Source organism: Tyto alba, unplaced genomic scaffold (genome assembly GCF_018691265.1).
Source record: "Tyto alba isolate M040663 unplaced genomic scaffold, T.alba_DEE_v4.0 Super-Scaffold_16, whole genome shotgun sequence".
In the NCBI taxonomy this organism is placed as follows: Eukaryota; Metazoa; Chordata; class Aves; order Strigiformes; family Tytonidae; genus Tyto; species Tyto alba.
In genome coordinates, this window is record NW_024881278.1 from 34,073,134 (window position 1) to 34,101,126 (window position 27,993).

Genomic DNA, 27,993 nt, shown 5'->3' on the forward strand with positions numbered 1-27,993 from the left:
CACGCGCATACACGGACCACGGGCTCTGGTAGCTTTCACGAGTGATCTTAATTAAGGGGAAGGGGGGGGGGGGGGGGCTCAGTGATGTCCCCAGAGCTACTTGCGGCTCTCAGCCCCCACAGTCCTTCCTCCCCGGCCCCCTCAGGCTGTCTTCTTCACCACGTGGATGAAGTAGCAGGGGACGTGGGCCTGCCCCAGCGTGTAGGGCTGGAAGTCCCCCAGGACGCTGTGCTGGCACTTCCCCTGGAAGGCGCCTTTCAGCAGGGCGGTGAAGGCCTCCAGGCGGTGCGGGTAGTACGAGAGCCGAAACTTGCTGCAAGGAGGCGACGATGGGGTTGGGGGGGGAGGAAGCAGGGCACAACCAACCCCCTGCCTCTCCCCCCCCCCCCCCCCCCCGCGGCCCCTCTCACCTCAGCTCCGGGGCAGCCCCCGCCTCGGTCGGGGGGACCTGCACGGTGTAGTCCAGGGTCACCATGTGCGCCTTGTTGTTGACCAGCAGCACCGAGGTGGTGATGTCCTTGGTCAGATCGCTCTGGGGACCGCAGGGAGCCGGCTGTGGCCTGGGGGGGGGGGATGCGGTGGCCCCCAGCCTGGGCACAGCTCTGCTCCCTGCTTGGCTTGGGGGGGGGGGGGGGGCTGGGGCGGAGGAGAGAGGGCAGGGGCTGCCAGCCACTCACCTTGTAGTAGATGTTCTTGCCCGGCGGGGCGCAGCCGGTGGCCAGGATGTGATCGTAGTTGCGGTGGTCGATGACCAGGACGCCCCCGGGCCGCACCATGCTGGCAATGTTCCTCAGGGCCAGCTTGTGGTCGCTCTGGTCCCCTGGGGAGACAACCAGGGTGGCCCCAGGAACCGGCTGCCACCCCCCCGTGGCGCAGCCTAGGAGGCTTCAGCTCGCCCGTACACACACCGAGCTGCCCCCAACCATCTTTCCCCCACACCCCCCCCCCCCCACTTCCCCAGGCAAACCTCGGCAAACCCACAGCCCCACCCATGGTATGAGCTCAGGCACGTTCTCAGCCTCACCGGGGCAGTGTCGGGGTGGAGGAAAAGAGAAAAAAAAAAACAACAAAAAAAACCCCCCCACCACCCCGCTCGTGGCACAAGCCTGGGTGCATCCCCAGCCTCGCTAGCGATGGGCCGTAGCGGCGCGCAGCTCCTCCGCCGCCACGGGATGCTCCGTGGTGTGTGAGAACTCAGCGCGTGAGGTCTCAGCCCGCCGGGAGACACTGTGCGTGCCCCCATAGGTACCCCAGACGCACCCCCACACCCCTCCTCCTCCTCCTCCTCCTCCTCGCTCCCACCTTTGAAGTCAGGCAGGTGCGCGAAGGAGTTGCCCAGGCAGATGACGGCGTCGAACCCGTCCCCTGGCTTCTCCAGGTCCTTCTCCAGCGTCAGCCAGTTGGCCTCCTCGATGACTGCAGCGCAGGGGAGGGGGAAGTGAGGGGACACCCCACTTACCCAAGTCTCCCCGGGATGCAAAGCCACACCAGCCTCCCCCCCCCCCCCAAGCCCCTGCAGGTGCCGGATCCAGCAGCCAGGCTCAGGGCAAATCCCTTGCCCGTCCCCGCAGCGCTGTCGGGGGGGGGGTCAGGGAGCGGTGTGGGGTGGTGGTTTTTGGGGGGGGGGGGGGGGGGAAGGGGTGGGGGGTGTCCTCACGCCATCCCCGCACCCCATCGGTCGAAGGGCTCCTCCTTGCGCCGCTCCCAGCGCTCCTTCAGCGCGTACTTGAGCATCTTGTCGCTGGCGTCGACGCTGGTCACCTGGAAGCCTTCCTCCAGCAGCATGATGGAGTCCACCCTGGGGAGCGGGGCTGTCAGTGGGGCCGGGGGGTCCCGGGACCGGGGGGGGGGGGGGGGGGGGGGCAGAGGGGTGCGCGGAGCCTCACCCGGTGCCGCAGGCCACGTCGAGGACGGAGCGGCAGCGGTGCTGGCGGAGCAGCGCCAGGAGCCAGCTGCGGTACTCGGCTGTGCGGCTTCGCGTGTCCCCGATGTAGAGCTGCCATACTCGGGCCGCCCGCCCGTCTGCGTACTGGTCCGGCAGCCCCTCCGCCGCCACCCCCAGCGACCGTGTCCGGTACACGCTGTCCACCATCCCGCCGCCCCGGCCCCGGCCCCGCCGCCGCTCCGGGACCCGCCGCGCCCCGCCCCCTCGGCCCCGCCCCGCCAATCGCCGCTGCCGGCAGCCGCCCCCGCCCCTCGCGGACCCGCCAATCCCCGTCTTCCCCGCCCCACCAACCCTCGCCACGCCCCCCCGTCCCCCCCGCCACGCCCCCTGCCCTCCCTGCCACTCACGCCCCCGCCCCGCCGCCTCCGCCAATCCCAGCCCGCCCCGCCCTTTCTCCCGGTCCCGGTGTCCGCCCCGGGGGGGGGGGGGGGGGGAAGCAGCGCCGGCGGCTCCGGGGACAAACGTCTCTTTATTTACAGCGTCGGGCGGGGGGTCCCGGCCCGGTGACCGCCCGGGCTGGGGCCAGGCGCCCCGGGCCGCCCCCGCCCCAGCACAAGTCCCTTCGGTCCCGGGCGCCTACAGCTCATCGGCGGGGCTGCGGGGGAGCGGAGCCTCCTCCTGCACCCCGCTCTCCTCCAGCGGCTCCCCCGCGGGCAGCAGCCTGCCGGCTCCCTCCTCCTCCTCCTCCTCCTCCTTCTTCTTCTTCTTCCCGCTCTTTCTCTTGCTCGGTTTCCCCCCGGCACTTGCCAAGTCGCCCTTCTTGCCGCTCCACTTCTCCGCCAGGCAGCCTGGGGGGGGACGGACGAGAGAGGCAAAGAGGGGGGGACCCCGAGGGAGCAGCGGGGCTCCCCCCGCCCCGGCCAAGCGCCAGCCGGGACTTACTCGTGTCCTTCCCTTTGAGCACGTGCTCCGCGCAGAGAAACTGGGAGAGATCCTCCGTCTGGTGGTGCCGGTACCAGTCCTCGATCACGTCTTCGTACTCCTCCACCAGCACGTCGCACTGGGGCGGGCGAGGAGAGCCGAGCTCCAGCCCCGTGCTGCTGGGAAACATCCTCCCCTCCCTCCTCCTCCTCCTCTCCCCGCCGCCGTGCTCCAGCCCGGTACCTGCTTTTTGAGGTCAGCCACCTCTGCCGAGGTCTCGTTCCACAGCTCGTAGGGGATGTCCATCACCACCTTGACGCCCTTGTGCACCAGGTTGTGCAGCGTCTCGAACGTCTCTGACATGCCCTGGGAGCAGAGGGGGGGGGGAGCAGCGCTGCTGGGTGAAGCCACGCACCTCCCAACTCTCCCCTCCCGTCGCCAGCCACGTGACCCTGCCAAAATCAGGGCGTCCCCCTCCCCTCTCTCCTGCAACGGGCACCAGCGTTACCAGGAAGGATTTGCCCCCCGCTCTGCAGACCCGCTCCCCAAACCAGGGCCAGGCAGCACAGCCCTTTGCTCTCCCCGTGCAGGCGAGGGGCTGCCCACCCTGCCAAGGACAGCACCCCACACCTGACTCGGGGTGGGTGCAGGGGGTGGGAAGAACAAACCCCAGCTGGGCTCCCTGGCAGGGCAAGGGCGGGCGAGGGACTTTTTTGGGGGAGGGGAGGCCAAGCCCTCACCTTCGCGAATCTGTTACTGCCGCTCCTCTCCTTGTGCAGGTTGTAATCCAAGAGCCGCTTGCAGATGTTTTCTGTCACCTCGATTAAGCGGATGTCCCTGCACGGAGAGGAGGGAGGGCTCGGGATCGGCGCGGCCCCCCAGCCTTGGAGGGCGCAGCGCGGCGGGGGAGGCCCCTGCAGCTCCCCCTTCCCCAGCACGCTTTAATTTTCTTAGAGGAGCGGCGGAGGCCGGGCTCCCGGAGCCCGTCCCGCGCTCACTTACGACTGCGTGTACTTGACAGCGGAGCCCTTCCCGTCCAGGAAGCCGTACTTGGTGTCGATCACCTCCTTGGTCTTGCCTGTCTCTTCAAAAGCGGATTTCAGCTCCACCGCCACGTACTTGCACACTGCAGGAAGGAAAGCGCGGGGGGGTTAGGGGTGGGGGGCTCAGGGGTGGGGGACTCAGGGGTGGGGGGCTCCGCCGCTCCGATGGGCGAGCAGCAGTGAGAAGCACCAGGCAGGCGAGAGCTGCTGCGAGCAGAAAACACACCTTGCCCATTCAAAACGAAAAAACAAACAACAAAAAGGAATGGCTCAACGGGGCAGGCAGAGGCCACCCGTTCCGCCGGCAGGTTTCCAGGCGGACAGTTCCACTCCCACACCACGAGCCGTTCCCCCTCCTCCCGGTCTTTTTGTGCTGTGGGCTGATGGCTCCTCCCCGCCACACCAGCGCATCCCTCCCAGTAACAGTTCCCAGTTCCCCCCTGCCCAGGGTCCTGGGGAGCGACCAGCAAAAACGCTGGCGGGTAGACCGTGTCCCCGACCCGAGGGGCTGCCAGCTCTAGCATCAGAGAGCGCGGCACCCATAACACAGCACGTGTTTCCTCTTAGAAAACTGAGAAAGTGAACCAAAAGCTTTATTGCTTCTGTAACAAAGAGTCTGACAGAGCTATAGAAACAGAGGGCAGAAGAAACATCTTGGGGAGGGGGGGTGTTTCCAAGTGGGAATGCGGAGGGATGGAAGCCAGGCGTGGCGTGGCCCTTCCTCCCCCAAAAGCGGGGTCCGAGAAAGCTCCGTCGCGCGCTGCAAGCTCCTGTTTCCTTTCTTTAAACCCCACTTTGGGAAAGGGTCCGGCGACGAGCTGCCACATCTTCTCCCAGGCGGTGAGGTGAGTGGAGAGAGGGGCTGCAGGCAGGCGAATCGCTGAGACACTCCCGCACTTTCCTTTCTCTGGCTGCAGCCACTTCTCAGGCGGGACGGGGGCTCCGTCCCCTCAGCCCCTCCAGCCTCGGGTCTCCCTCGTCCAGTTTATCCAGGCAGGAAGAGGAGCAGCACACGCTCGGCCCCCGCTGCGCTGCTTCTCTGACGTTACACAGGTGCCACAGCAGCGCAGCTGGGACATCAGTGTTTCCAGAGCGACCTCCCCAGCAGGAAAAGCTTCACCAAGAGCCCGGGAGTTTTATTTCTTTCTTTTTACTGTCAAGTTCTGTGTGTCCCTGCGCAGCAAAGGCAGAGGGGCATCGCAGCAGGACAGCAGAGGTCTGTCACGACCCGCTGTGGATTGCCTGCAAAGCTTTGAAGTGCTTGTGAATCGAGGGAGGAAGCGTCACCGAGGCTGAAGTGTGAGCAGCAAGGAGGGGGGGGAGAGGAAGGGGGGGGGAAAAGGAAGGGGGGGGGGGAAAAGGAAGGGGGGGGGGAAAAGGAAGGGGGGGGGGAAAGGAAGGGGGGAGGGAAAGGAGAGGGGGGGGAAAGGAAGGGGGGGGGAAGGAAGGGGGGGGTAAAGGGGGCAGGAGGCCTCAGGGCCACAGCCTCCGCACCCGTAACTCCCGGTAGCTTCGCCCGGCGAGCCGCAGCCGGGCCCAGGCGCTCCGGCGGGCCCCCCCAGCCCCGTCCCCGTCCCCGTCCCCGCTCACCCTCGCATTTGCTGGGCAGCCGCACCCAGTCCGAGTCGTCGCCTCCCGCCAGCGCCGCCGCCGCCGCCGCCGCCATCAGCAGCGGCAGCAACGCCGCCGCCATGACTCCCACTTCCGGGGCCGCAACTTCCGGCAGCCGGTAACCACAGCAACCGCGCGGGCGCCGACCAATCCCAGCGGTCCGCCCGCCCGACCCCAGCCAATCAGAAAGGCCCAGCCGACGTAACCCCGCCCCCGGATCGTTTCCCCCCCCCCCCCCCCCCCCCCCACGTGGGTGTCAGAGGGCGCGCAGGTGGCCCCGCTCCCCTCCCTTTAATTCGTGGTCCCCTCCCTTTACCCCCCGGTAATTCGGGGTCTCCTCCCCACCCCTGGATAATTCGGGGTCCATTCCTACACACACCCCCCCTTGGGTAATTCCAGGTCCTTGCCACCCCCAACACGGCAGCTTCTCTTCTCTTCCCCCCCCCCCCCAACAGCATCTTGTCTCTCCCCCCCCTCCAGCACTTGAAGGGCTTCCACGCCACCCCCCTCCAGAATATTTCAGGCGCCTCCTGCACCCCCAAAGCCAAATGAGAAGGGGGGGACACACGACTTACCCCTCAGGGTTGGGGGTGCTGAGACCCTCAGCTCTGGGCGAGGAGGAGGGAGGTGAGGATGGCGTCGCAGAGCGCGACCTTCAGCAGCACCAGGCGGATGGCTGCCAGCAAGGCCACCGAGGCGCAGGCTGGCACCGCTGCGACGGAGGAGGGGGGGGGGGGGGTGACACCCGCCGCAGGCACCCTGCTGCCCCGCTCCAGTGTATCCCCAAAACTTCAGCCTCCCAAGGGCCTGCTGTGGACTTTTTTTGCCGCCCTCCCCTGCCCCTGAGCCACCTCGCCACGCTGGCCCCGGTGCTGACCCACCTTCCCCATCGCGACGGAGCTTCACCCCCACCTTCTTCCCCAACCCCACGCTGCCGTGGGGACCCCCCTACAGAATGGAGGGGCGCGGAGACTCACCCACCACGCTGCTGGGACATGGTTTTGTCACCTCCTCCTCGCCTGGCGGGATGAAGAGAGCAGCTGGAGGGGAGGCCAGGTGCGCAGCCCAACCGGCCGCAACCCCCTTTTCCTTGCGTTGGGGGTGACGACCTTGTTCCCCCCCCCCCGCCCCCTCCATCTCCGCACCACCTGGGCCGTTACCCGTGAAGCAGACGGGGCTGGAGCTGTGGGTTGGGGCCGTCGCGTTGGGTCCCACATGGCAGGCGAGATCCCCCTTGCCGCGCGGGTCACCGGGGAGGAGGGCGACGGCGCAAACGGTGCCGCCGTCCTCCCGAGAGGTCCCGTAGGCGAGGGGCTGTAAGGCGCTGCCGTTCCCGCCGGAGATCCAGACAGCATGGCCGGAGCCGGGGGCTAGCTCTCTCACCACGCAGGCCACCAGCCGCCGGGGTTGCCCGGCCACCGCCACGATCAGCGGTGGGGCCAGCGTGGGCAGGGGCTTGGTGGCCCAGCCGGCTGGTGGGGACAGGGGTTAAGGGGGCATTTTGCACACACACCCCCCTCCAACCCCAAATTTATCCCTCCTGGGGGATACTCACAGGGCAGGAGAGCAGCGGCCAGCAGCACCCAGGGCACCTCCATGCTGCTGAAGGCTCAGCACCCAACTGTGCCCCCCAGCACCTGGGGTTGCGGTGGGGCGGTTTGGGGCGGGGGCTCGGTCCCATCGCAGCGGTGACAGCGCGACAATGGCGCTGCCCGCCCCCCCCCCCAAGCAGCAGTGGTAGCGTCCCGTCGTCCCCCTCCCCTTCTCCTGCAGTGGTACCGCCCTCCCGGTGCCGCCGCCGCGCCATGGAGCGGGAGCGCCCCCGGGTCCCGCCGCCCGCCCCTTCCTTCGCCGAGGTTCTGCGGCTGGTCCGGAGCGGGAAGGAACCGCCGGGAATACGGCGCCCGCTCGCCTCGCCCACGGGGGACAAACCCACCGCTTCCCGCCTGCCACCGCCCCCCAAACCTTGGGAGAACCGCCCCGGCCTCACCGGGCCCTAAAACCGGGGGAAGCCCCCAGCACAGCCCCGGCCCGGCCCCCGCTCCAAGCACGGCTCTGAAGACAGATGATTTAGAAACGTACAAAAGAATTCTTAAACAAGAAGGGTTAAGGCGAGCTTGGCGGCTGCGGCGAGATCCAGGCGGGAAGGCTCACGGATTTCTTCTTCCTCTTCACACGGAGGCAAAACGCACCCCGAAAGCAGCCCGGCCGCTGCGGCGCTGCACCGAGACGGCGCGGGGCTTGGTGAGGCCGAACACCCCCGCGCCAGGCCCGGCTCGGGCTCTTGCAGGCAAGGTTGTGGCTTCAGGAAGTAGAACTTTGTGCCTCCTCCTTCTTCGTCATGAGTTTCAAGGCGTATGCATCGAAATAAAGCAAAACAAAACCAAAAAAAAAAAAAACCGTCCAATCACTTCGACACCTACCCATCATTAAGGCTTATGTTTTGCAAGGATTTTTTTCTTCGAGAAACAAAACGTATCCTTTTTTTCTTTTTCCCCCGTCATTTCCAGCATTCATCTCATGCTGTTTTATGACCTCTTCATCTTGGCAGCTGCAGCCAGCGCCCGGAGAACAAAGAACCCCCACCGCTCTCGACCCGGCAGCCTGGCGGGAGCCGTGGCATTGCTTGATTTCCGCACGCGCCTCGACAGCTAGCGATCCTTTAGGAAGCGCAAACGAACTTCAAAAGAGAGCCGCACGCCCTCGCTGCGCAGCTTGCCGGCCGCCTCGTCTCCGTACCAACATCAAATTAATCTTGGAAGCGTTTGAGGAACCTGAGAACTGACTTAACACTTGAAACCCGCAAGGCGGAACGGACGCGTGCTTCCTCCCTCCCAGCAGCAGCGCCGCGGGGCCCGAGGACAGAGCTACTCCACGTTGAGCTTTGTTTTGATGTTCATGGCTGCCAGCTCGGCCACGAAGTAACGGAAGACATGGGGCACGGGGACCACCTCGATGGTGTCCACCTTGCTGCAGACAGAGCAGGAGTACCTCCTGTTGCTCGTGACAGCGGAGGAGTGGGGCGGTTTCTCCAGCACGGGAGACGTCATGCTGCCGCAGCTCATGCAGACGTAGGCTACGGAGCCGTCGGAGCAGTTGAACAGGCGGTCTTGCAGCAAGAAAGACGTGCCGTGAGCCAGCAAAGCATCCCGCTCCATCTCGCCGAAGCGAATCCCACCTTCCACGTTCCTCCCCTTGACGGGCTGGTTGGTGACAGCGTCTCGGGGCCCCGTTGTCCTCACCTGGAACTTGTCCGAGACCATGTGGCGCAGGCGCTGGTAATAGACGACTCCCACGAAGATCTCCGCCTCCAGCTCCAAGCCGCTGATGCCACTGTACATCTTCTCCGTCCCGAAGAAGTTGTAACCCGCGCTCACTAAAGTCTCACCGAAGTATTTCAGGGCGGAGTTCTTCTCCGTGAAGGTGAAGGGGGTGGCATCGTAGGAGACGCCGTGCAGCGCCGCTGACTTCCCCGCCATGCTCTCGATTAACATCCCAATGGTCATACGGGAGGGAAAGCCGTGGGGGTTGAAGAGGATGTCTGGAACCATCCCGTTCTCCGTGAACGGCATATCCTCAACTGGCCAGAGCTGGCTCAGGATACCTTTCTGCCCATGACGGCTGGCAAATTTGTCTCCGACGGTTGGATTTCGGGGCACCCTCACAGTGATGCAAGCCTTCTTGAATTTCCCGGTGCCACGGTCATTACTGCATAACCTGACATTGTCTACAATGCCGACTTCCTTATTCCTGTGTAGGCAGAAAAACAAACACAGCAAAGATGTCAAGGTGAGCTAATGACTTTCAGCTATGGAAGGGTAATGAAGGAAAAAAAACCAAACCACTCTGTAAGTCTAGTCTATCAAAATGCCTTGGGACAACTGGGGAACAACACCGCTCTTGAAAGGTGCTACCCAGCAGTGGGGGAAATCAGACTGCCTAAGAATTAGGGCAAGGAAGCAGCACAGCGGCGTCACGCAAGTGCCAGTCGTTTGCTTTTTCTAAAACCAGAAGCACAGCTACAACTTTCAGGGCATCAGGTAATGTGCCACCCATGATTTAAATTAAAGATCATTTAAACCTTGTTCACCCGTGTCACGCTTTATCTGATGAACTGCATTCCAGTGCCACTGGTTTTGTGTTAAGGCAGCAGTCCCTCTCCCCACCCCCAAATAAATTCAGACCATCTTGGTGGGATACCAAAATAAAGAACCAGGTTCAGCGCCAAGCAGAGAGGGAAGCTCAGAGCAGAAAGGGAAGGCACAGTGTGAGCCTGCGAGGGTTTTGCCACCAAGTGTCTTGTTCAGGGTGTGCTGCTTCTCCAGGTGAACCCTCAGCCTGAAGTTCCACGTGTGAGATGTCTGCTGGAGGCTTAACTCTTGTTACAGAGCTCTCAGCCCAAACTCTCCACTCGTTTTGGAGATGACAGCTAAGGAATAAATCCGTTTTGTCCCGTGTTAAGGCAAAGTTACTTTTCTTCTTCTCCTTTGATGTCCTAACGAACACAGTGTTTGCAGAAGGTCTGTACCCAAGTTTAGCTTCTCTTTCAACGCGACTGATTTGCTGTGTCCAAATGCAACCAGGGTACAAGGCCATCATAAACAACCAACCACAAAATAGGAAACTGCTTCATAAGCCTCCTCCATGCTTGTTGAAACTTTGGAAGTCAAAGCCCCTGTCCTCCCTCTCTCCCAAGCCACGCATCAGATCTGTCGGTGTATGCAGCACTTAGGACAGTAGGGAGAACTCCATCTTACGGGCCCGGGGTCTCTGGGGCAAACTGGGGACAGGAGCCAACACGGATTGCTGGGAACCTCATCTCTCTGTAGAAATCTAAATAATTACCCGACTCGGACCAAGAATGAACAAAAGCTGAATGGTACGGAGGTAACCTGACTCTCTGGATGAGAAACCTGAACTAAGGCCGGGCTGGCATGAGAGAGCTGGGGAGCAGGAACGTGAGGTGGGGGAGCCAAAGGGGGCTCCGTAAGTGCAAGGACAAGGCTGAGCTTACAGATCCCCACTACCGTGTGCCGGCCGAATCTCTCAGCCCTGCTCTAGGACCAGAATCACTAATTCGAGGAGTCCACAGCAGTCTCCCCAGGGCATCATCTGTTACACAGTGATAAACAAGAGCTTTCCCAGTGATGCCAGTAACGGTGTTACCCAAGACCTTTCTCAAACTAATTCACCTTCACAACGTGAACAACCACACGGCATTATCCTCACTCTGTCAATGCTGCAGAGACACAGGTAAGGCCTGAAGTTGTATGGACAACTGGGAGTACAGGGTGCATTTCAATGTATCAGGTTTTGTCAATGATTTTGCTTTCCTTCCCTGAAAGAATTAAGAGGATTTTAATGAAAGCCTCAGCAGACTTCTCTCTTTCAAGTGAATTTCAAAAATCTTAACAAACTTATCATCAAAATATTCCAGGGGGAAGGAGGAGTGTAGTTGACAAGTTTTAATACTGTAGCAGTTTCAGAGCTGCAACGTTAATAAAAATGCTCCTTGAACCCCTAATCCTGTAACAACTTTTCCTACAAGGTTTTCTGGCAAGTCTCTGGGACCAGGCACTTTATTTTGATTTTCCGTTTGATGTTTCGTTGAGATTTTTAGAGACAACACCATATGCAAGTCAATTAACAGAAAGCTACAGAAAATGACTGCAGGGGATGGGCAGTCCTTGGCAGACAGCAGAACACTTCTGCAACCTCTTTATTCTTGCTGGCCTCAGGTTCTCCTTCTGGGGTAAGTCAGGCTCTGCAGCATACAGAGCCTTAGAGAAAAGCCGTGATACACGCATGGGAGTCACCTACAACATCAACTTCACGCTCTCTCTGTCAAGACGTGGACACTATCACATGAGGAGAAAGGGGAACACCTGGAGGAAAAGATGCTGCAGCTCCTCAGGGCCAACTGCCCTCAGGCTGCTCACCTCTGGGTGCGTGGAGCCCGGAGGGACAAGCTGTACTTACCGATAGTACACAGTGAAGGTCTCCCCTGTGTTGAGGTTCATGAAGCTGTAGAAGGGGTCCCCAGGCTGAAGGACAGAGCCGACAAAAGGCAGTCCGTCAGCATCCAGCTTCTCCGTAACGTTCGGATTACCAGGCCTGATGCCAAATACTAAATTATCGCCTGCCTTGCTGGCTTTGAGGGAAAGGTCAATGCTCTCCACCTTGATAACGCTCCCATAGGCAAACCCTCTCTGCCAGGAAGATTTGTTCACAATCTAAAAGGAAGAAACAAAGGCCTGTTATGGACCTGCTAATAAACTCAACAAAGAAAACATTTCCATTCGGATCCGATGCTTACCTTTCTAACACCGCCTTCCTAAACAAAGCCTCCCAGCAAGTCACCTTTCCAAAAGGCCCAAACCTCCTGTAAGCCCAGTATTTTTCAATCCTGGAAGCCCACTGCTTTGCACAGAGGAGCTCTGCTTTACTCTCAGTGTCTCCAGCACTACCTGTGATAACAACCCCTAACTGCTGTCCTCCTGTATCCACCCTAACGGAGCCTGTGGATGAGCAGAAGCAGGGAACAGGCTCTTCTCAGCTAGGTACCACCCTTCTTCCCAGTCCCCCACATCAAATTCCTTTACAGGACGGCAGGATTTCTCCTTTTGTTGGCTTACCATGGCATCTTCCATGTCATAGCCACTGTAGGAGATGACAGCCACAACTGAATTGGTGCCAATTGGATAGCTGTCCATCCCGTAATAGTCATACATGCTGGGCCGCACCAGCGGGCTCTGGGGAGTGTGGAGGTGGTACAGCTTGTTATCTGAGCGGTCCTTGTAGTTATAAACTGGAAACCCCATGGTTTGCTTTCCTATAAAGGAAGAAAGAAAGTTGGATTTATTCAGGATCAGTTCAAAGTTAATCTGTGTTTCATCCTCCGTGTATCTTGTTAAGAAGAAATCTGGAAATACTTACAATATAGAGGGATTATCGATCTTAAAACCCTTCAAATTTAATAACTGCCCTAAGCTCAGCTATAAAAGTTTCTATGAACCCTGACACTCGGTTCCTTTCATAGCATTTCATAACTTTGTCTTTTCTGCAATTTCAAAATCTCCAATAAAGATGGTGTGGTGTTTTTTGGTTTTGTTTTGTTGTTTCTTTGGTGGAGTTTCTTGTTTGTGTGGTTTTTTCCGCCTCCCCACCGCCTCTCCCCAGATGTTTGCATAGTGAGGCACACCTTACATATTTCCAGGCTAAAAAGCATTTGCTTCTGCAGTATAAATATACTGGCAAGGAAAATAAGTTTTGAACAGTCACGCTGATACTTTCAGGAAAGTATGAGAAAGCGGTAGTGTTTTAAGGACAGCTTGCTGATAATACTGTCAGAAGTGTAATGCGCTAGCCGTGCTATCAAGGTGATGAGACCTGCTCTCTTGAAGTCCCTACTGACACACTTTCTCTTAGTTTGCCTTTTTCTTTATTTTTTTTTTTAAAAAACTTTCTTGCACATCACTTACACATCAGCTGATTGAAACCCCGCTACACACCCTACCCCAACTTCTTTCAGACAACCAAATCAATTTAAATCTTTGTCAAATAGTTGTCAGGAAAAAAAAAAAAACAAACCCAACACCGTGTTGCCACGGTGTTGTAATTACTCTCTTGCAACAGATGCCTAGCCAAGTGTCCCCTCAACAGCTGCAGTGCCAAGACAGCCGTTGCTCCCCGAGAACAGATGGCACAGAAACCTCCCACTAACTTCAGCACAGCATCTACCGTAGCTTCCAGTCAGAAGTAGGTTAACCTCTGTCGGTTGTGGGGACGAGAGGCTGGTAGCACAGTTGTCAGACACACACACACACCACCAAGCAGCTGATGCAGTGCCCTTCACCTGCCTACATGATCAACTTCACCAAATTAAGAAAAATCCAACCAAAATGTACTAAAGGCTTAAGGAAGGCAACATGAGTGCAACAACCTAGAACTGCCCCACTGCAAGGCAGCCAGGATAATAAACTTAATTTACGTTGCCATGAAAAAAATGGCTGTTAATCAACCTCGATGTTGAAACGATGGCTGGGAAGAGCTGTTACTTGGGAATAAGGGAAGACACACAAGGTTTTTTTTTTTTTTTTTTTTTCCCCCCCGCCCTCTCCCTTGCCCAGGGACTTGTAGTACTAGGTACTGCAGCACTCACCCATCTGGCACTGGTACATGTTTCGTGGACTTTGGTTATGGTCGGAGAAGGGGATGAGGTTGGCCACCACGCTCAGAATGCTGTGAGGGAAGAGCTCCTGGTGGGTGGTCACTCCAGGCACCACCTCCGACTCCAGCGAGGCCACGTTCATGAAGATCTGTAAGCATTAAATAGGACAACGCTGGTTCACATCCTTCTTTTAAAGGGAAGGAAGCAAAGCAAAGCTGCCTCCAGAGTCCTTTTATCCATTTCAGTTTGAGTTGTGGCTGCTGTCTGCACCTTAGTCTGTATTAGCAGACAAGAAAAATGTCAGACAGCGGTTAGACCACCTATCACAGTCACAGACCAGCTACAAGGAAAGCAAGTCTGGAAATACAAAACTGCAGTAACATGTCCTCCTCCCTGTCTCCCATTTTAATTGTTCTGAACGGGAAGTTCCCCAGCAATCCACTGCTTGGCTGCCCACTGGAGAGCATGATGTAACACAATACGAGACAGTACTCACAAGATGGCAATCCTTTGCCTCAAAAGCTTCGCGAAGCGAATACCGAGAGCAGATTTCAATAGCTCAAAAAGATCCCCACAGTCCGCCCAAGACATTTACCCGAAACCGATCAGCAGAAAGTGAAACCTTTTCGCCACCCATTCTAACTCTTCAACACAGCCCCTTTCACAAATACTTGCCAAAACGTTTTTGATGCTGGGTACCTGTGTGACAGTCAGTGCTTTGGAAAGGCAGCACGCGAACCCTACCTGTTCCAGAGTACCAATCCATTCATTCCTTCCATAGAACAGGTTTCTGACAGGCCGCACCATCCGGCAAGGGGTAGTAAAAATGAACAAGCCAGGATACAGACTGGGTTTTCCTGTCATGGGTATAAGGACCACTTCTGCTCGTGCAGGAAATCTCTTCTCTTGAGTTATCTGTTTGTGGAGAGATACCAATTCAGAAGCACAAACCAGCGCTGGTTCAGTTACGCTGCATCCAACAGGCTACACAGTGAAAATGCCAACCACAGGTGTAGCTATAATATAAATATATTATACTATAAATAGTAATATAAAATGGTGGAGAAAAGTTTTTAAAGATAATTCTAGAAAAATCTCCACCAAGAACAGGACAGAATATGTCTATCTTACCTTTTTCAAGAAAAAAAGTTATTCTAAAAATGATGGCTTCGTAAACCAGCATACAGATATAAACAAGAAAAACAGAAAAGCCCACTCCAATACTAACATACAGGCAAAGATAACTTACTGGGTCAGATTAAAAAAATAAATAAATGGAAGTTTTAAAAAAAAAAAAAAAAAGAAGTTTCAAACATGCCTATTTTTGACCACTGCCTATTGAGGATGTTTAGCTAAGAAACACTGTAAACAAGACAACCTTGAAACGGCGGAGGGTTTCTGCAATCTCCGGAGCCAGCTCCCACTCCACCCAGCCCACCACAGAGCCGTCCAACACAACCCGGTAACACTCTGCGTAAGGCTTGCTTGGAGTCCCATCCATGGGGGTGACACCTGTGAGAAGAGGGGGTTGGTAGAAGGAACAGCCAAAAAACCAAGCAAAACACAGAAGGTATTTCTGCAGGAAGCCTCAATCCACACCAAAAAGCTTTCCGAGACATCAAAAAATTCAGACCTAAAGGGCAAAGCTGTAGCTTACTTAATGGAAAATATAAAACATGCACAACAAAGAACGCCATTCCCCTCCCCAATTTTCTGACTGAAGTAAGGATTCCCCTTATTGTGGTGATCGCAGAGAGCTGCGGTTGATTCAAGTCACCAGCAGCATCAGAAATTCAGTGCTTGGTTCAGTTTTTTAGACCTTATACTGTGCAATTCCCTGTGCTTAAACGAACACCTTCACGCTACAGCACACAGCTAAGAGACATTTTACCCTGACTGTTACACGCTCCAAAAGGCTGATACACCTGTAAAAGCGAGGTACCACCAAGCAGAGGTACAGTAAGTACAAGTTTAATTTGATTTCACCTTCTCAAGTTAACAGTGTACAGTGACGGTACCTGGAGAACCCTTCCCAGATACGGGTCTGCGGGGCAGAAAGGTGAAAAAAAAACCTCCTTCGTGAAACGACCAAGCCAGGAAAACATACCTAGGGAGCATAACAAAGGCGGAATGTCCATCACAGGCACCATCTCTGTCACTATTTCACACACGGCTGTCATGTGGTTCATGAGACCGCAGGGCTCTCCATCTGGGGTGTCCACGGGGCAGAGGAACCCCCAGGATTCAGGCAGCAGCTTGCGGACAGTTGTGGTTCTCATCTGGGAAAAGGCGGCCCCTCTGTGTATGCAGCGGAAGTGGGAAAGGTAGCGAATGAAATTCAGCTTGTCTCCCACCACGCACAGACCGCTGTCCTGTAACATGCCCAGCCCTCGGGAATAAAGAGAGATTTATGTCAGGACGTCACCCAGCTTTAACTAAGGAAGTGTGATGTTACAAGGCAGTTTCTTATTTTTCACTGACAACCCCTAAAGGTGTTCACCCAGGCTCCCAGCAACAGAAGGCACCTGTGCTGTTGATGCCCGTGCACAGGCAACTCAGTGACCTTTAAGAGGCCTGGAATTCCAAGCTGTTTCTTAAAATCCAACTCCTTTTAGAAACACGTGAAAGTCGCTCCCTGTGAAGAGACTTGGGGATTCGCAGCTAGTATTTTTTACTGAAATTCTGTGGCTTTCCAATCTCATTTTATTTCCTAGCGGGCATCCATTACAACATCATCCCACTAGATGTTTCAGGGAAGCACCAGGTAAATTTTGAAATACATTAGCAAAGCAGTTTCTCTCCATTTAAACTCCCATGACAAACGGGGCAGGTCCTGACAAACAAATGTCCCTTCTCTGTCTCACACTGCACTTTCTAAGACGACATAATCTTTGGGAAAACAAATCAAAATATGGTTGATATTTTGGACAATGCTAAATTTAGTCCCAACTATTTATCTGGGTAGTGGCTTTGCTTTAATAACTAGCCTGTTTTATACCATGCATAAAGTTTATACTTGAGGAGAAATCTTGCCTTTTTCCTCAACTATCCCTTTACTCAGACCACTTCCATTAATTCAGTTACAGAGTCCAATGTCTGCATACAAGCAGTTGTTTTCGGGTAAGAGTTCAGTTTTATGTTGTTTCTTATTTGGTTTAGCAAGAAAAAAAAAAAAAAGGCTTTTTAAGCCTGAAGATTTACCGGTTTTAGATCGCAGGTTACCAGTTGCAAGAAGATATTCAAATGGTTTGGTAAAGTCTGTTGCCAGGTTGAATGCTTTTACCAAGCTGTCTTCATTTATGCTGGTATCTGTCTTTTCTGCTCTTTTCTCCAAACGAACTTAACAGATTGCAACCAGTTTTCAAGTCTCTCCTGCGGTGTGAAAGTGAGAGATTTAAATTTAAAACAGGAGAATAAAGGCTCAAAATAGAACTTCACATCAGTCGCACGTACTACAGAAATCCTCTGAAATCAGCACGATGGACAACTTAGTGAACTGACAGTTTTCCAGCCATATTTCCCACACTGACTTAATTTTATCAAAACACTGACGGTATCATGCCAACACAGACCTGCAAGGGAAATACCCATCCAACAGCTAAGGAGTCGCTTCCACCCAGACCGGTGAGGAGTCTGGCAAATGAAGTACAACAACAGACTTTCATAAAGAACAAGCAAAGCCCAAAGCAGACATCGTTCGTTTGATCTGACCACAAGAATAACTCCACTGATTAGCCTGCTAAATACTGTGACGAAGTAAAAATCACATTATGAAGTTTAGATACCAAAACTCGAAGGCCATGGACACACAGTTTTTAAATGTTGCTGAGACAATCTGAGATAGCTGACTGGATTTCCATTTTAGCTGTAATTTTATCACTGCTGTGATCTTAGATACTATATAAAGAAGGGGAAAATGACGTAAGATACAGCAACTCTGAACTTAGTGAAAACCCATTGTATACAGTCACACTGTGTCTACTGTACACTCTAGTCTATTTAGGATCTTTGCATTCAGAAATGGGGCTGTTAGCTCACCCCGCCCCTGCTGATCTGACAGGGCCAGGCAGGAAAGTCACCTTTTCTGGTTCCTGGTGGCAGCTCCACACAGCACTAAAATGCTTCACAGAACTCACTTTTATTTCTAAACTCACTGAAACCACTCAAGTAGTAGAGAGGTTTTAGTAGTCTTCCAATAAAACAATGCTAAAGAAAATTTTGGCTAAAATGGAAAAGAAAGGTTAAAATAGTTATCTAGTACCTCAGGGGAAGTATCTTTACTTGGGGATGGGAACTACTATTTCACAATGATTTTCGTGGGATAGTCAAGCTTCTGAACAGGAATACTTTCCCCCAGGCATCCTAAAATGACTAACCCTTCCTAGAAATAAACTGAATTCATATTAAATTGGAATAGATTAGGAAACTGCCTTTTTACATCACCAGTAATCAATTAACTGCGTAAGTCAGAAGCATACTATCAACTTCTGGATCCGTAAAGGAATTTAAAGACGGGAGTGTGGTGACATCATGATGCATCATCACTTATGGAAGATGGGGGGGGGGCAGTGACTTTCTTACACATTTGCCATGTGAAACAGCAGCACCACTGCAAGGCAGACCTTTACCACTGCCACAGCATATTTCTGTTGTATCGATTGATGTTTCAAAACCCTCCTCAAACACCAGAAGGATTGGTATTCCTCCTTCCTCGGGCTCCCACCCTGACCAGGCCACTTTCATTTATTTGCTCGGGAAGGCTACGAAGTTCTTTGTTCCAGGCTTTTCTTCAGCATATTTAGCACCCTGTCGTGAGACAGCCAAGCCTTCCTCAACTACGCTGCCTAGTTACAGCACATCCAGCACCCTCTCAGCCTTCGCAGCATATCCAGGCTCCCCGCCCTTCCGTCGGGCTCCTGCACTTCTCTTGTCCCCACGGTCACTGTGGGGTCCGGACTGGACGACCATTACATTCCCAGGCTTAAACCCCTTAAGACCTTACCTTCAAGAACATGAGGAACAGCTGTCCTGGGGTAAGCACTTCTTGATTCATCAGGCTGTCTGGATTATCCTCCATGCACTCCCCTTTGGCAAAAGCATACAGCTTTCGGGTCATCATACAGAGCAGATAGAACTTTTCTGTTCTGTTTGTCAGGTGTATGCAGATACACTTGCTGGAAGAAGAGAAAGGAGGAGGACAACTAACACCAGCTCCTAAATAATCAGAAACCACATTTTTTGGCTAAAAAGCCTAACAAGGCACAAGCTTTTTCAGTTGCCAGTAGTATTATATGAACATTCCACGAAATAATAATGAAAAAAACCCAGAGACTGAGCTGAAAAATGATCAACTTGTCTTTTTAAGGGGCTAGTTTTATCACCGATATACCTGGTTGATTAGATGAAGATGAACCTTGTGAAAGACTGATTTTACACGCTCCCATGTTAGATGTCCTTGTAAGCATACAGTTTGTGTGAACAGACATTTGAGTCAGGACCAGTCGACAGATGAGATTTGCGTGTTATTTTACAGTAGCTATGCTGTGGTTTGAGCCTGGGCAGCAGCCAACCACCCCGCAGCCGCTCACCCCCCCTTCCCCCCCCCCCCCCCCCCCATACCTGGAAATGGGGGAGGGAATTGGAGGGGCAAAGGGAGACTCGCAGGTTGAGACAGAAAGAGTTTAATAATGGTAATAAAACGATAACAATGACAGTAATAGAAAATATAAACGGGCAATGCACAATGTAATTGCTCACCACCCGCTGACCAATACCCAGCCTGTTCCTGGCCAGCAATCCCAAAACACCAAGATCCTGCAATCCCGGAAGCGAGACAGAGAGAGAAAAAGAGAAAGAGCCCCTTCCCCACCACCCCTCCTCTATATAGTGAGCATGACATTACATGCTATGGAATATTTCATTGCCCGGTTTGGGTCTGGTGCTCTGGCCGTGCTCCCTCCCTGCTTCCTGTGCAGGGGCAGGACACGGGGAGTTGGAGAGTCCTTGAAATCTCAGTAGCAGCTGAAAACATCAGTGTGCTATCAGCATTCTTCTCATACCAAACCCAATGCTGAATCTAAAACACAGCACTATTCTAACTTCCCAAAAAAGGAACATTAACTCTATTTCAGCCCAAACCAGGACAAGCTACGACACCGATCATGTATATGCACATATCCACATCCATGCACCCCACCCCGAATCTGGGCTGGAAAGTAGTAGCAAAGCACGAAACATTTCTGTTAACACTATCCGTGTCCTGCCACAGAAAGTCCAAATCTCCACTGCTATCAATCCACGCGTGGAAAACTGTGGGCTGAACAACACTCTAGCACAAGCAAAAAGGAAAGCCACACCTAATTCCCACTAAAGCTGACTGACTGCTTTCCAAGACACCTGAGATCACTTGCTCTCTAAGACACAGGTGCAATAATCTTCCATCACCACACAAGGATTTTTCAGCTTTTCACTTCTGCTCTTCACTGCCCTCTACTGAAGCCTTCACAACTTCTCTGCAAAGCAAGACAAAACTCTCAAGGCAGGTTCTGTCCAGGTAAGTTGCAGTTCCCGCACTCTTACACACAGAGCACATCCCAATTAACGTTTTCACTATTCCTCCTTTTCTATCTCCTCAGCTGAGGCAAATAAGGTGTACAGAACATCTCCGAGGAAAAAAAAAACAACCAACCAACCAAACCACCCACCAGACTACTTTGAAGTAAGAAAATCAGAGTAATTCCAAGTTTCTTGGAACTATCCACTCACATTTCTCAGTACAAAGTTCTGTGCTTCCAGCCCGTCTACTAACTTTTAAAGTGCTCCTCTGAAACAGCTGCAGGCTGCCTTTATGTTTCCAGCCACCAGATCACCCCCTATTTACAAGTACTCAAGGACCTGGGCATTCCAAACGATCCTTTTCATGTGTTAAAAAACCTCTCAAAGAGCAAACACCTCCTTTACCAGAAAATTATTTAGTTGATGCCTGTCAGGTTGACCATCTCAAAGCCAGCTCTTCCATCCCTTTCTAACTTATTCCATGGAAGAAACAAGATTTTAAAGAATCTTATTTCTACCATTTTAAAAGATAAACATAATTCTCCTCATAATTGTCAACGACTGTGTGAAACTGATAAAGTGCCACAAATTGCAGTACTTCTGTTCAACAAATAGAGCCACGAGCAGTCACTGGCCTAGTTTTAACCTTCTCTTCCTTAATCTTTAATATTCCTGGTTTTCATCAAATACGTCAGAAAACCACATCTAATTAACAGCTGATGCCCTCTCCTGAAACTATTTTGGGAATACTTGTGTCAGTCCATTAAAATACATTTCTGAACACCACAAATACTGATCATCATAATATGGAGTCCCATCAAAAACTGGCTGCTGGCTATTGTTTTGTAAATGCATGTGAAAGCCATAACAAAGTGTGATGTAATATGGCAGAGTGCTCTTAAATCTGCCTGTAATTTCGATACAGTTAAACTGAATCACACACACGCATACATACGTACTTCAGAATGAAATCTGCAGCCTGTTCATTGGTGTACCACTCAGGAAGGTTAAGTTTCACTCTGAAGCTCCTTCCCAGGTATTCGAGGACGTTCTGCTGTGTTAAACAGCCTGCATCCACTACCACTCTCATCATCTCAGTAACGCAGTTCACATAAAACGTGTCACTTTCCTTTTCTTTGATCAACTCTTCAAAAATCTGGTAGTCTGGGAAATTAACTAATGCCTGAAAGACAGGAGTGTATCACATCAGAAAAACAAAGTCGGAACAACATCTGTCCATAAAATACAGCAAAAGAAATAGGGCGTCCCACTGATTTAGGTTTTCAGCCCCCTGGAAATACCCTTACACCATGCAAACTGAAAAATACTGTGGGATAAAGGTGCTTAGAGAGTAATGCCGGGGATATTCATACCCTGATAATAATCACAAGTGCTCCCAATCCAATGAGATCCTTGGAAAAAAAACCCAAACTTGCACACTCTGAATTAACAGGCTTCTCATGTTTAGGGAAGATTTACTAATATTTTTATAGAATGAGCTCACTCAGAAACATGAATTTAGTTTACCACTGTCTCAAGCTGCTACTTATTTTAATGCAAACCAAAAGGCAATTTAGCCTTTTGATGAAGGCTATTAGATCAAATTCACTTTAGTTTCAGCATTTCATATACTAAAGCTCATACTTAAATCCAGCATTCTTAGCTCTCTGTTCTAATGGTTTCCTAGCTGTTTCTTTACATCAGGATTAGGCAAACCAATGACTGCTGTATTTATTGGCAAATGTGCCTCTTTAAGTAAACTATTTGCTCATCACATTTAAGTAGGCTTCAAAAAGTTCAGGAAAAAATTGAAGGCTGCATGAAAAAGACACTAAGGCAGATTTCTTTATGAAAGGGGGCAACGTAAGCTCAGTTCTGCTGCTTGGTAATCACGATATATCCAATTTGGAAGCAGCCAGAGCACGCGGTGCCTCTTGCCCAGCACATGCTGCCACTTGTCCAACAGAGGAGAGCGCTGGGATGATTACACAGCAAAAAACCAGAATTACAGCCAGAAGAGAAGCGCAGCGGGACTGCAGTCGCAGCAGACTGCTGCAGCGAGACCTGGATGGGCCACAGGAAGCCAGAACAGAGCTGAGCTTCACGGATGCAGGGGGTGGGATGCAAACCCATAGAGAGTGACAGCTTTCAGAATTCAAACGTCTCCCTGAGATCTCATGAGCTACCAGGAAGTCAGTACAATTCCTTTGCATATTAAACCAACGGGTAATCAGCTACTCTTGGTAACTACTTTTGTTGAAACTGAAAGTTGAAGAGCGCTGAAGAAAAAGTGAAATGCATTGTGCAACAGCCCTGTGAATACAGCAGGTTGAAAGAAGAGGATACAAATTCACTGAAGCTGATTTACATGATGCTTCCACCACGTAGTTCTGCCGGCCTCTGGTCTGCTCCATCAGCTGCTGTAGGTAACATACACAGCTGAAGTGCTCTGGCTCGGGTACAGGAGAAAGCATGCTTTTAGAGGAGAATATAAAAGGTCCTGGCTCAAGTAAAAACTTTTGCCTTGCTATCCAAAGAAGAGTTTACATCCATCAAAAGTGCTCAGATAAATCCCTCCAGATCTTCATTGCATCCAGTTCCGATCAGAACCAGCATTTTATTTTTCTCCTTAAAAAAACCCAAAGGCCAGTTCACTGGTTTACTTTTAGATGGGAGCACCTGACTTCAACGATTAATGTTGCTCCCCCACTGAACCCTCACCTGTCATTCTGCTTTAAAAAGATTCCCAAGATCTTCCACATTAGGTGGCAAACTCTTACACCCTCCAAGAGCAATTCATCCAGAGCTTTCATCAGCAAGAAGCCATGAACCCCTTGTACAAATCTTCCCCCCTCTTGACCCTGCACACACTTCCTCTCCTGCAGCCAAGTGTTACACCTCAGGCATAGGCTTGGACTGTAGTTCTTCATCCAGTATAGGAAGGATGACCGAAAATACTTAATATGGAATTAGCTTCTTCTCATGACTTAAATAAAAATGCTTAGCAAAACTTCTGTATTTATTCAACACAGAAAGCACGAGCATTAGTTGTTTACCTTCAGAGCAAATCCCAAGGGAAGGAAGAACAACTCTTTCTGGAAAATGAAGTTCACCATGACACAACCATTTTCCAAGTAGTGAAGGTTCATATTTATTGCAGTGTGCTCATCCTTAACACAGTGCATCACTACTCCTGCAAAAATTAACACAAGCAAAGACCAACCTGAGCAGTACAAAACCAACTGGCTGCGTTGCTGTGATGTGCCCGAGCAGGTGTGAAACAATTAATGAGAGAAACTTTGGTACTCCGTGGCTGAGAACATGAGGCAGATGACTTGTTTCAGCATCCATCTGCCATTTCAAATAAACACACCAGCTCAATTCCGTTCTCACTGAACAAATGTCTCAGGACAGCAAGCACACTCGCTGAGAGGCTTGCAGATCCATACAGTTTTTAAGAAAAGCCCCAAGCCTCAACTACTCTGTTTGCAACCTCAGGTTGCAGGATACAGCAACCCCCCAGTACTCTTCCTAACTGCACTCTGGGTCAAGTTTTCACATCTCTGTGTTCAGGGGCTACTGCTGCAGCTGTTTCCTGGTCCTGTTCCATGCTATCTACTACAGGACAAAGCAAAATAAAACAAATGGGACCTTTTAAACTGGCACTGCCTCAAAATTAATTTACGTGGAATTACAGTGTGTGCTCAAGCACCACGGTCCAGTCAAATCAGTAGCTGATAACAACTGAGTTTAAAACCGTAACTTTTCTAGTTTAATTAGATTTTAAAGAAGTTTTACTGAGCGAACATGACAAAGGTATGGAACAGCCAAGAATCTAGTTAATCTGCTTCATGCAAATTCAATCTGCCACCTCGAAGTATGGATAACCAATTTTTCAATGGAACAAGTTCAGCAGTTTACACTGAATTCTACTGAAGGCAGGGTTTCAGTTACACATACAAAACACCACGTGCACTGCAAGGCCTGGATTGCAACCTCCTTGCTCAGCTTGGGCAGCTCAGACAGCTCCCTCAAGGCCAGCATCTGCCTCATGCTCCTACTGTTATGGTGGTGTTGAGCTTTTATTTTCACATGCAGTAAAAAACATAAACATTATACAAGAGCTCCACCAAAACAAACTAACAAAAGTCAGCTATAAATAGTCACTCCTGTTTGTCCTCAAGTAGTTACTAGCAGGATGCTGCAGGGAACTGTTCAGCTTACCGTACTCTGTGAAACCAGGGCCTCTGTTTTTCCATTTGTGTCTCGCCATTGCAAGAGGGAAATTTCGCCTGGGCATAATCAGCATCCTAATGACTTTTTCTAAGCCGTTAATTATGAAGTAGCCTCCCATTTCCTGGCAGAAAAAAGAAAAATAATTTTAATGCGCGTAGAAATTCATAACCCAGCATTTTAAGACAAAAACGCCTGTTATTATATGTGAAGAAACGTTTAAGGTTTTAACTGTGAAACACATAGCAAGGCATATGTCTCAGCACTGCATCTGGAAAGGCTGCACGCTTCGCCAGTATCTCTTAGAAGTTTAAGTGTAGCATACAGTCCAAGGAAAGGGATGCATGTTCCACAGCTTAGGGGAAGAAAGGAAAAAATACTCCAAAAACCTGTGTGGTCAACTGAACAGCTCTGAAGAGCGGACATTAACTATTTTTTCAATAAATACTCTAAAGTTCTCCTTCTGAGTTTATAAACCAGAGGGGCCATCGGTGCAGAAAACCTCTTTCTGGTCACATACAAGCTTCAAACCGATTAATTTATAGCTCCCCAAACAGTACGTCATTAGACAAGAGAGTGTTTCAGTAGTAATACCATGAATGAGGGTACAGGCAGCACGCATGGGGGGCAGCAGTAACACACTGTTGTAGGTTTTCTGTCACCGTTTGCTCCCTCTTTTAGTGAGTGTAGAATACGGCACTAAATAATCCTGTATGCAACTCCCCACAGCTGACATGCTGCTGGGGAGATGCGGAAAAAAGCTGCAGAAGACAACTGAGAATGAGAATGCCTCTTTCGCTGCCTGTTCTCCAAACCCTTGTCTCCACAGAGGCCCACTCACAGCTACACAGCCTCAGTTGTGTTAGCAGTTAAGTGGTATACTGGAACCGTAGGTATCATCACCAAAAAGATCCCTGTATTCAAAGACAGCTGTGACTACAAATTTTTCGAGAACCACCATAAATCGGGTGCCATCAGAAAAAATAACAAGTCAGACTTGAAACAAAATATAAATGCTCAAGTTCTGTAAAGAGAAGCTGGCCTGAGATACTGCCCATGTAAAATGTAGATTTTCCTGACCCGCAAAATCCCCGTTACCTCTTCCTCCTCATGGTGCTGTATGAGCTCTTGTGGAGAAAGATTGTAGAGGTTGCACAGTTTGGACTTCACCATGATTGGAATATACCCCAGGGGCTGTTTAATAGTCCCCTGTGGCATGCCATTCACTGACCAGCTGATGTCAGCCTAAAACGACACAATGCAAACAGTGAGCAGGTTAAGTTGCCTTTTTAATCTTTCCTGCTATATTAACTGCGTGTTCAATGTAACCACAATCTGTTTAGCAAACTTTTATCACTGTAAAATGGTAATAGTGATGATAAAAAGCAGAACCAGTAGATAAAGGTTACACTCTGGAAAACAGCATAGGTTTACAGAAGAAAATCATCCAAGATAAAGAGGCTGCTAGTACAGTGAACCCAGCTGATACAGTCTAGTCTGCCTTTCAGAGCCTTCAAGAGGGCAGCCTACATAAAAGAGGCAGCTGCAGGGTAGGAAAGGAGACCTCAGAAGAGTTAAAAGAAAAAGCAGAGGAAAGCAGAAAATGCTCAGCGAAAGGACATCCACAACACGAGCCTGCTGAGACCCTTCCTAAGCCTCGTTCACTTAACATGCTCATGAGTGGTCTGAAAAGCGAGAAAGAAAAGTGCATGGGAAAGAAACCATTTTTTTTTACAACAGCAGGATCTGGCAGCAGGTCTGCCTAAGGACCCCTTGACCGTACGAAACAAGGCGATAAAACGCGCTGTGGGAGCACACGATCCTAACTGTACGGGCAGAGCGAGGGGCTTTAAAAGAGCTGCTGCCACGCAGGAAAGAAACACCAGCATTGCAATACAAAAACATCGGTTCAACACCTGGCAGCAGCTGTAAGAGCAAACCGAGTTTAGGAATTATTAGGAAAGGGAAATGTTCCTGTGCCCCTCTAAATCCACAGCGCAGCCTTACAGCGAGAACTACGCACGGTTTGATGACTGAAGGTATAAAGTGGCTCCCCTGTATGAGGAGCTGCCCAGCGACCGGGGGCTCACTCCTCACCCTGGGGGAGAGAGAACAGCAGGGAGAAGCTGCGGGGAGGGGGCATTTGGTTCCAGCAGCATGGGGGAAACAGGGAGCGACTACACACTGCGGTGCGAGGGCAGGCAGGGGGAGAGGCCAGGCTGTCCCAGCACAAGGCAACGCCTTCTCACGCAAGGCACAGCGAAATGTTTTGTTCCAAATATTTACCCAGGTTCAAAAAATAATTAAACAAGCAAACAGTGGAAAAAAAAAAAAAACCCAGGGGAAGTAATTCAGGTATGAAAAATAAAAGCATCTCTAGCTGAGGAAAATTTAAGAGCGTCTGGGAAAATGGTTGTGAACAATCAGCGACTGCCCCACTTCCACGTTCAGCGAGGACACTGTGTTTACAGCTGCTTTTATCGCTCGTAGTTGCAATGCTTTAGACAAAATAAAACAAAACAAAACAAAAAAAAGCAGTTGAAATTACAAGCAAGCACCGCCTTGCACGGGGTGCCTCGTGAAAAAACACAGCTCAAACACAATCACACGATTTGAACAGGTAAGAGCGACGGGTGTGGACTGCTTCCACGTTGGAGAACGTTTGCTGAGGATTCTCCAGGCCAGCTTCAGAGCGGTTCAGACAAACGAGGAACGAACGCGTGCTGTGAAGAAGAGGGGGTTTATAACTCTGGGCTCGTCCAGGGGAGCGACCCTGCTTTGGAGAGCCGGATTCCTGCCGGAAGAAGGTTGGGATTGTCACAGGTGCCCCCTTCCACGCGTGTCCTGAAACGGCTGTGGGGAGGGCAAGGAAGATTGGACAGCGAGAGGAACACAGCTGCGGAGGGGGCCCGCTACGAGCTCGGTCTGGAGGGAAGTTTGCGCGGGGAGCTCACCCTTCACCGACGCCCACTCCACGCGGGACAGAGCCCTTCTAACCCGCCTCGGGGTGGGACCGCGAAGGCGGCTTTATAAAGCCCACGGAAAGGCGCGGAGCTGTCTCAGCTCCGCGGGTGGGGGGGGGGGGGGGGGGGGGAGTGGAGCGGGGCGCGCCTGGGGCCACGCGTGTACGCGAACACTTACGGCGACGCGGCCGCGGTAGGTGCCGCGCAGCCCGCGGCACTCGGCCGGGAACACCCTCCTCTCCTGGCACAGCGTCCCCGGCGGCACGGCGGGGGGGGCGATGGACACGCCGGTCACGGCCAGCGCCACCCGGCCGGCCCTCAGCTCCAGCTCCAGCGGCTGCAGGTCCTGCAACGGCACCGGGTGAAGCGGGGCGGCGGGAGGGGCGGCGGGAGGGGCAGCCCCGCGCCGCCGCCTTCGCCCCCCCCCCCCCCCCACAAACCTGCACGGCGCGGTAGACGCCCTCGCTGACGGCGTAGTTGAAGGACTCGATGTGGGCGCCGGGCAGGTCGCGCCGGGCCCCGCCGCGCCCCGGCGGCCGCAGCCGGTGGGGATCCCCGCCGCGCCCCGCCATGCCGCCGCCCCGCGCCGCCTCACGGGAAACCGGCCGAGGG

General features: G+C 52.4%; 3 protein-coding genes across 5 annotated transcripts; all 3 read right to left on the minus strand.

Annotated features, from left to right (window-relative positions):
• Positions 1-32: 32 nt before the first annotated feature.
• On the minus strand, positions 33-2,140 carry GNMT (glycine N-methyltransferase). 2 transcript variants are annotated; one of them, XM_042789484.1, is made up of 6 exons: positions 1,887-2,140; positions 1,671-1,798; positions 1,303-1,416; positions 678-820; positions 411-560; positions 33-313 (listed from the first exon to the last, which is right to left on the minus strand). In XM_042789484.1, exons 1-6 carry the CDS (start codon positions 2,090-2,092, stop codon positions 110-112), a joined length of 945 nt encoding a protein of 314 aa, XP_042645418.1. In that variant the 5' UTR covers positions 2,093-2,140; the 3' UTR covers positions 33-109. The 2 variants fall into 2 exon arrangements, with proteins under 2 accessions (XP_042645418.1, XP_042645419.1); XM_042789485.1 differs by having other exon boundaries at positions 411-532; positions 1,887-2,129.
• Positions 2,141-2,395: 255 nt separating this feature from the next.
• On the minus strand, positions 2,396-7,179 carry CNPY3 (canopy FGF signaling regulator 3). 2 transcript variants are annotated; one of them, XM_042789488.1, is made up of 8 exons: positions 7,016-7,179; positions 6,621-6,932; positions 6,438-6,479; positions 3,809-3,932; positions 3,547-3,643; positions 3,050-3,172; positions 2,828-2,945; positions 2,402-2,733 (listed from the first exon to the last, which is right to left on the minus strand). In XM_042789488.1, the coding sequence occupies exons 1-8, from the start codon at positions 7,056-7,058 to the stop codon at positions 2,522-2,524; spliced, it is 1,071 nt and encodes a 356-aa protein (XP_042645422.1). In that variant the 5' UTR covers positions 7,059-7,179; the 3' UTR covers positions 2,402-2,521. The 2 variants fall into 2 exon arrangements, with proteins under 2 accessions (XP_042645420.1, XP_042645422.1); XM_042789486.1 differs by lacking the exons at positions 6,438-6,479; positions 6,621-6,932; positions 7,016-7,179 and adding an exon at positions 5,440-5,683 and having other exon boundaries at positions 2,396-2,733.
• A 350-nt stretch (positions 7,180-7,529) lies between these two features.
• Positions 7,530-27,961, minus strand: POLR1B (RNA polymerase I subunit B). Its single transcript, XM_042789685.1, is given in 16 exon segments — positions 7,530-9,210; positions 11,440-11,693; positions 12,096-12,292; positions 13,622-13,778; positions 14,375-14,545; positions 15,009-15,142; positions 15,738-16,019; positions 16,832-16,969; positions 16,972-17,002; positions 18,633-18,804; positions 21,145-21,368; positions 23,242-23,378; positions 24,410-24,542; positions 25,517-25,663; positions 27,560-27,727; positions 27,822-27,961. Coding segments are annotated over 16 exon segments (3,360 nt in total). The 5' UTR covers positions 27,954-27,961; the 3' UTR covers positions 7,530-8,327.
• Between the last annotated feature and the right edge of the window lie 32 nt (positions 27,962-27,993).

Coding starts and splice junctions, on each gene's coding strand:
- GNMT (XM_042789484.1), bottom strand. CDS start 2,092: ATGGTGGACAGCGTGTACCGGACACGGTCGCTGGGGGTGGCGGCGGAG. Junction 1,799..1,886: donor GACGTGGCCTGCGGCACCGG/GTGAGGCTCCGC, acceptor CCCGCTCCCCAG/GGTGGACTCCATCATGCTGC. Junction 1,417..1,670: donor GGAGCCCTTCGACCGATGGG/GTGCGGGGATGG, acceptor CCTGCGCTGCAG/TCATCGAGGAGGCCAACTGG.
- CNPY3 (XM_042789488.1), bottom strand. CDS start 7,058: ATGGAGGTGCCCTGGGTGCTGCTGGCCGCTGCTCTCCTGCCCT. Junction 6,480..6,620: donor CAGCCCCGTCTGCTTCACGG/GTAACGGCCCAG, acceptor TCATCCCGCCAG/GCGAGGAGGAGGTGACAAAA. Junction 3,933..6,437: donor ATGTCCCAGCAGCGTGGTGG/GTGAGTCTCCGC, acceptor TCCTTCCTGCAG/TGTGCAAGTACGTGGCGGTG.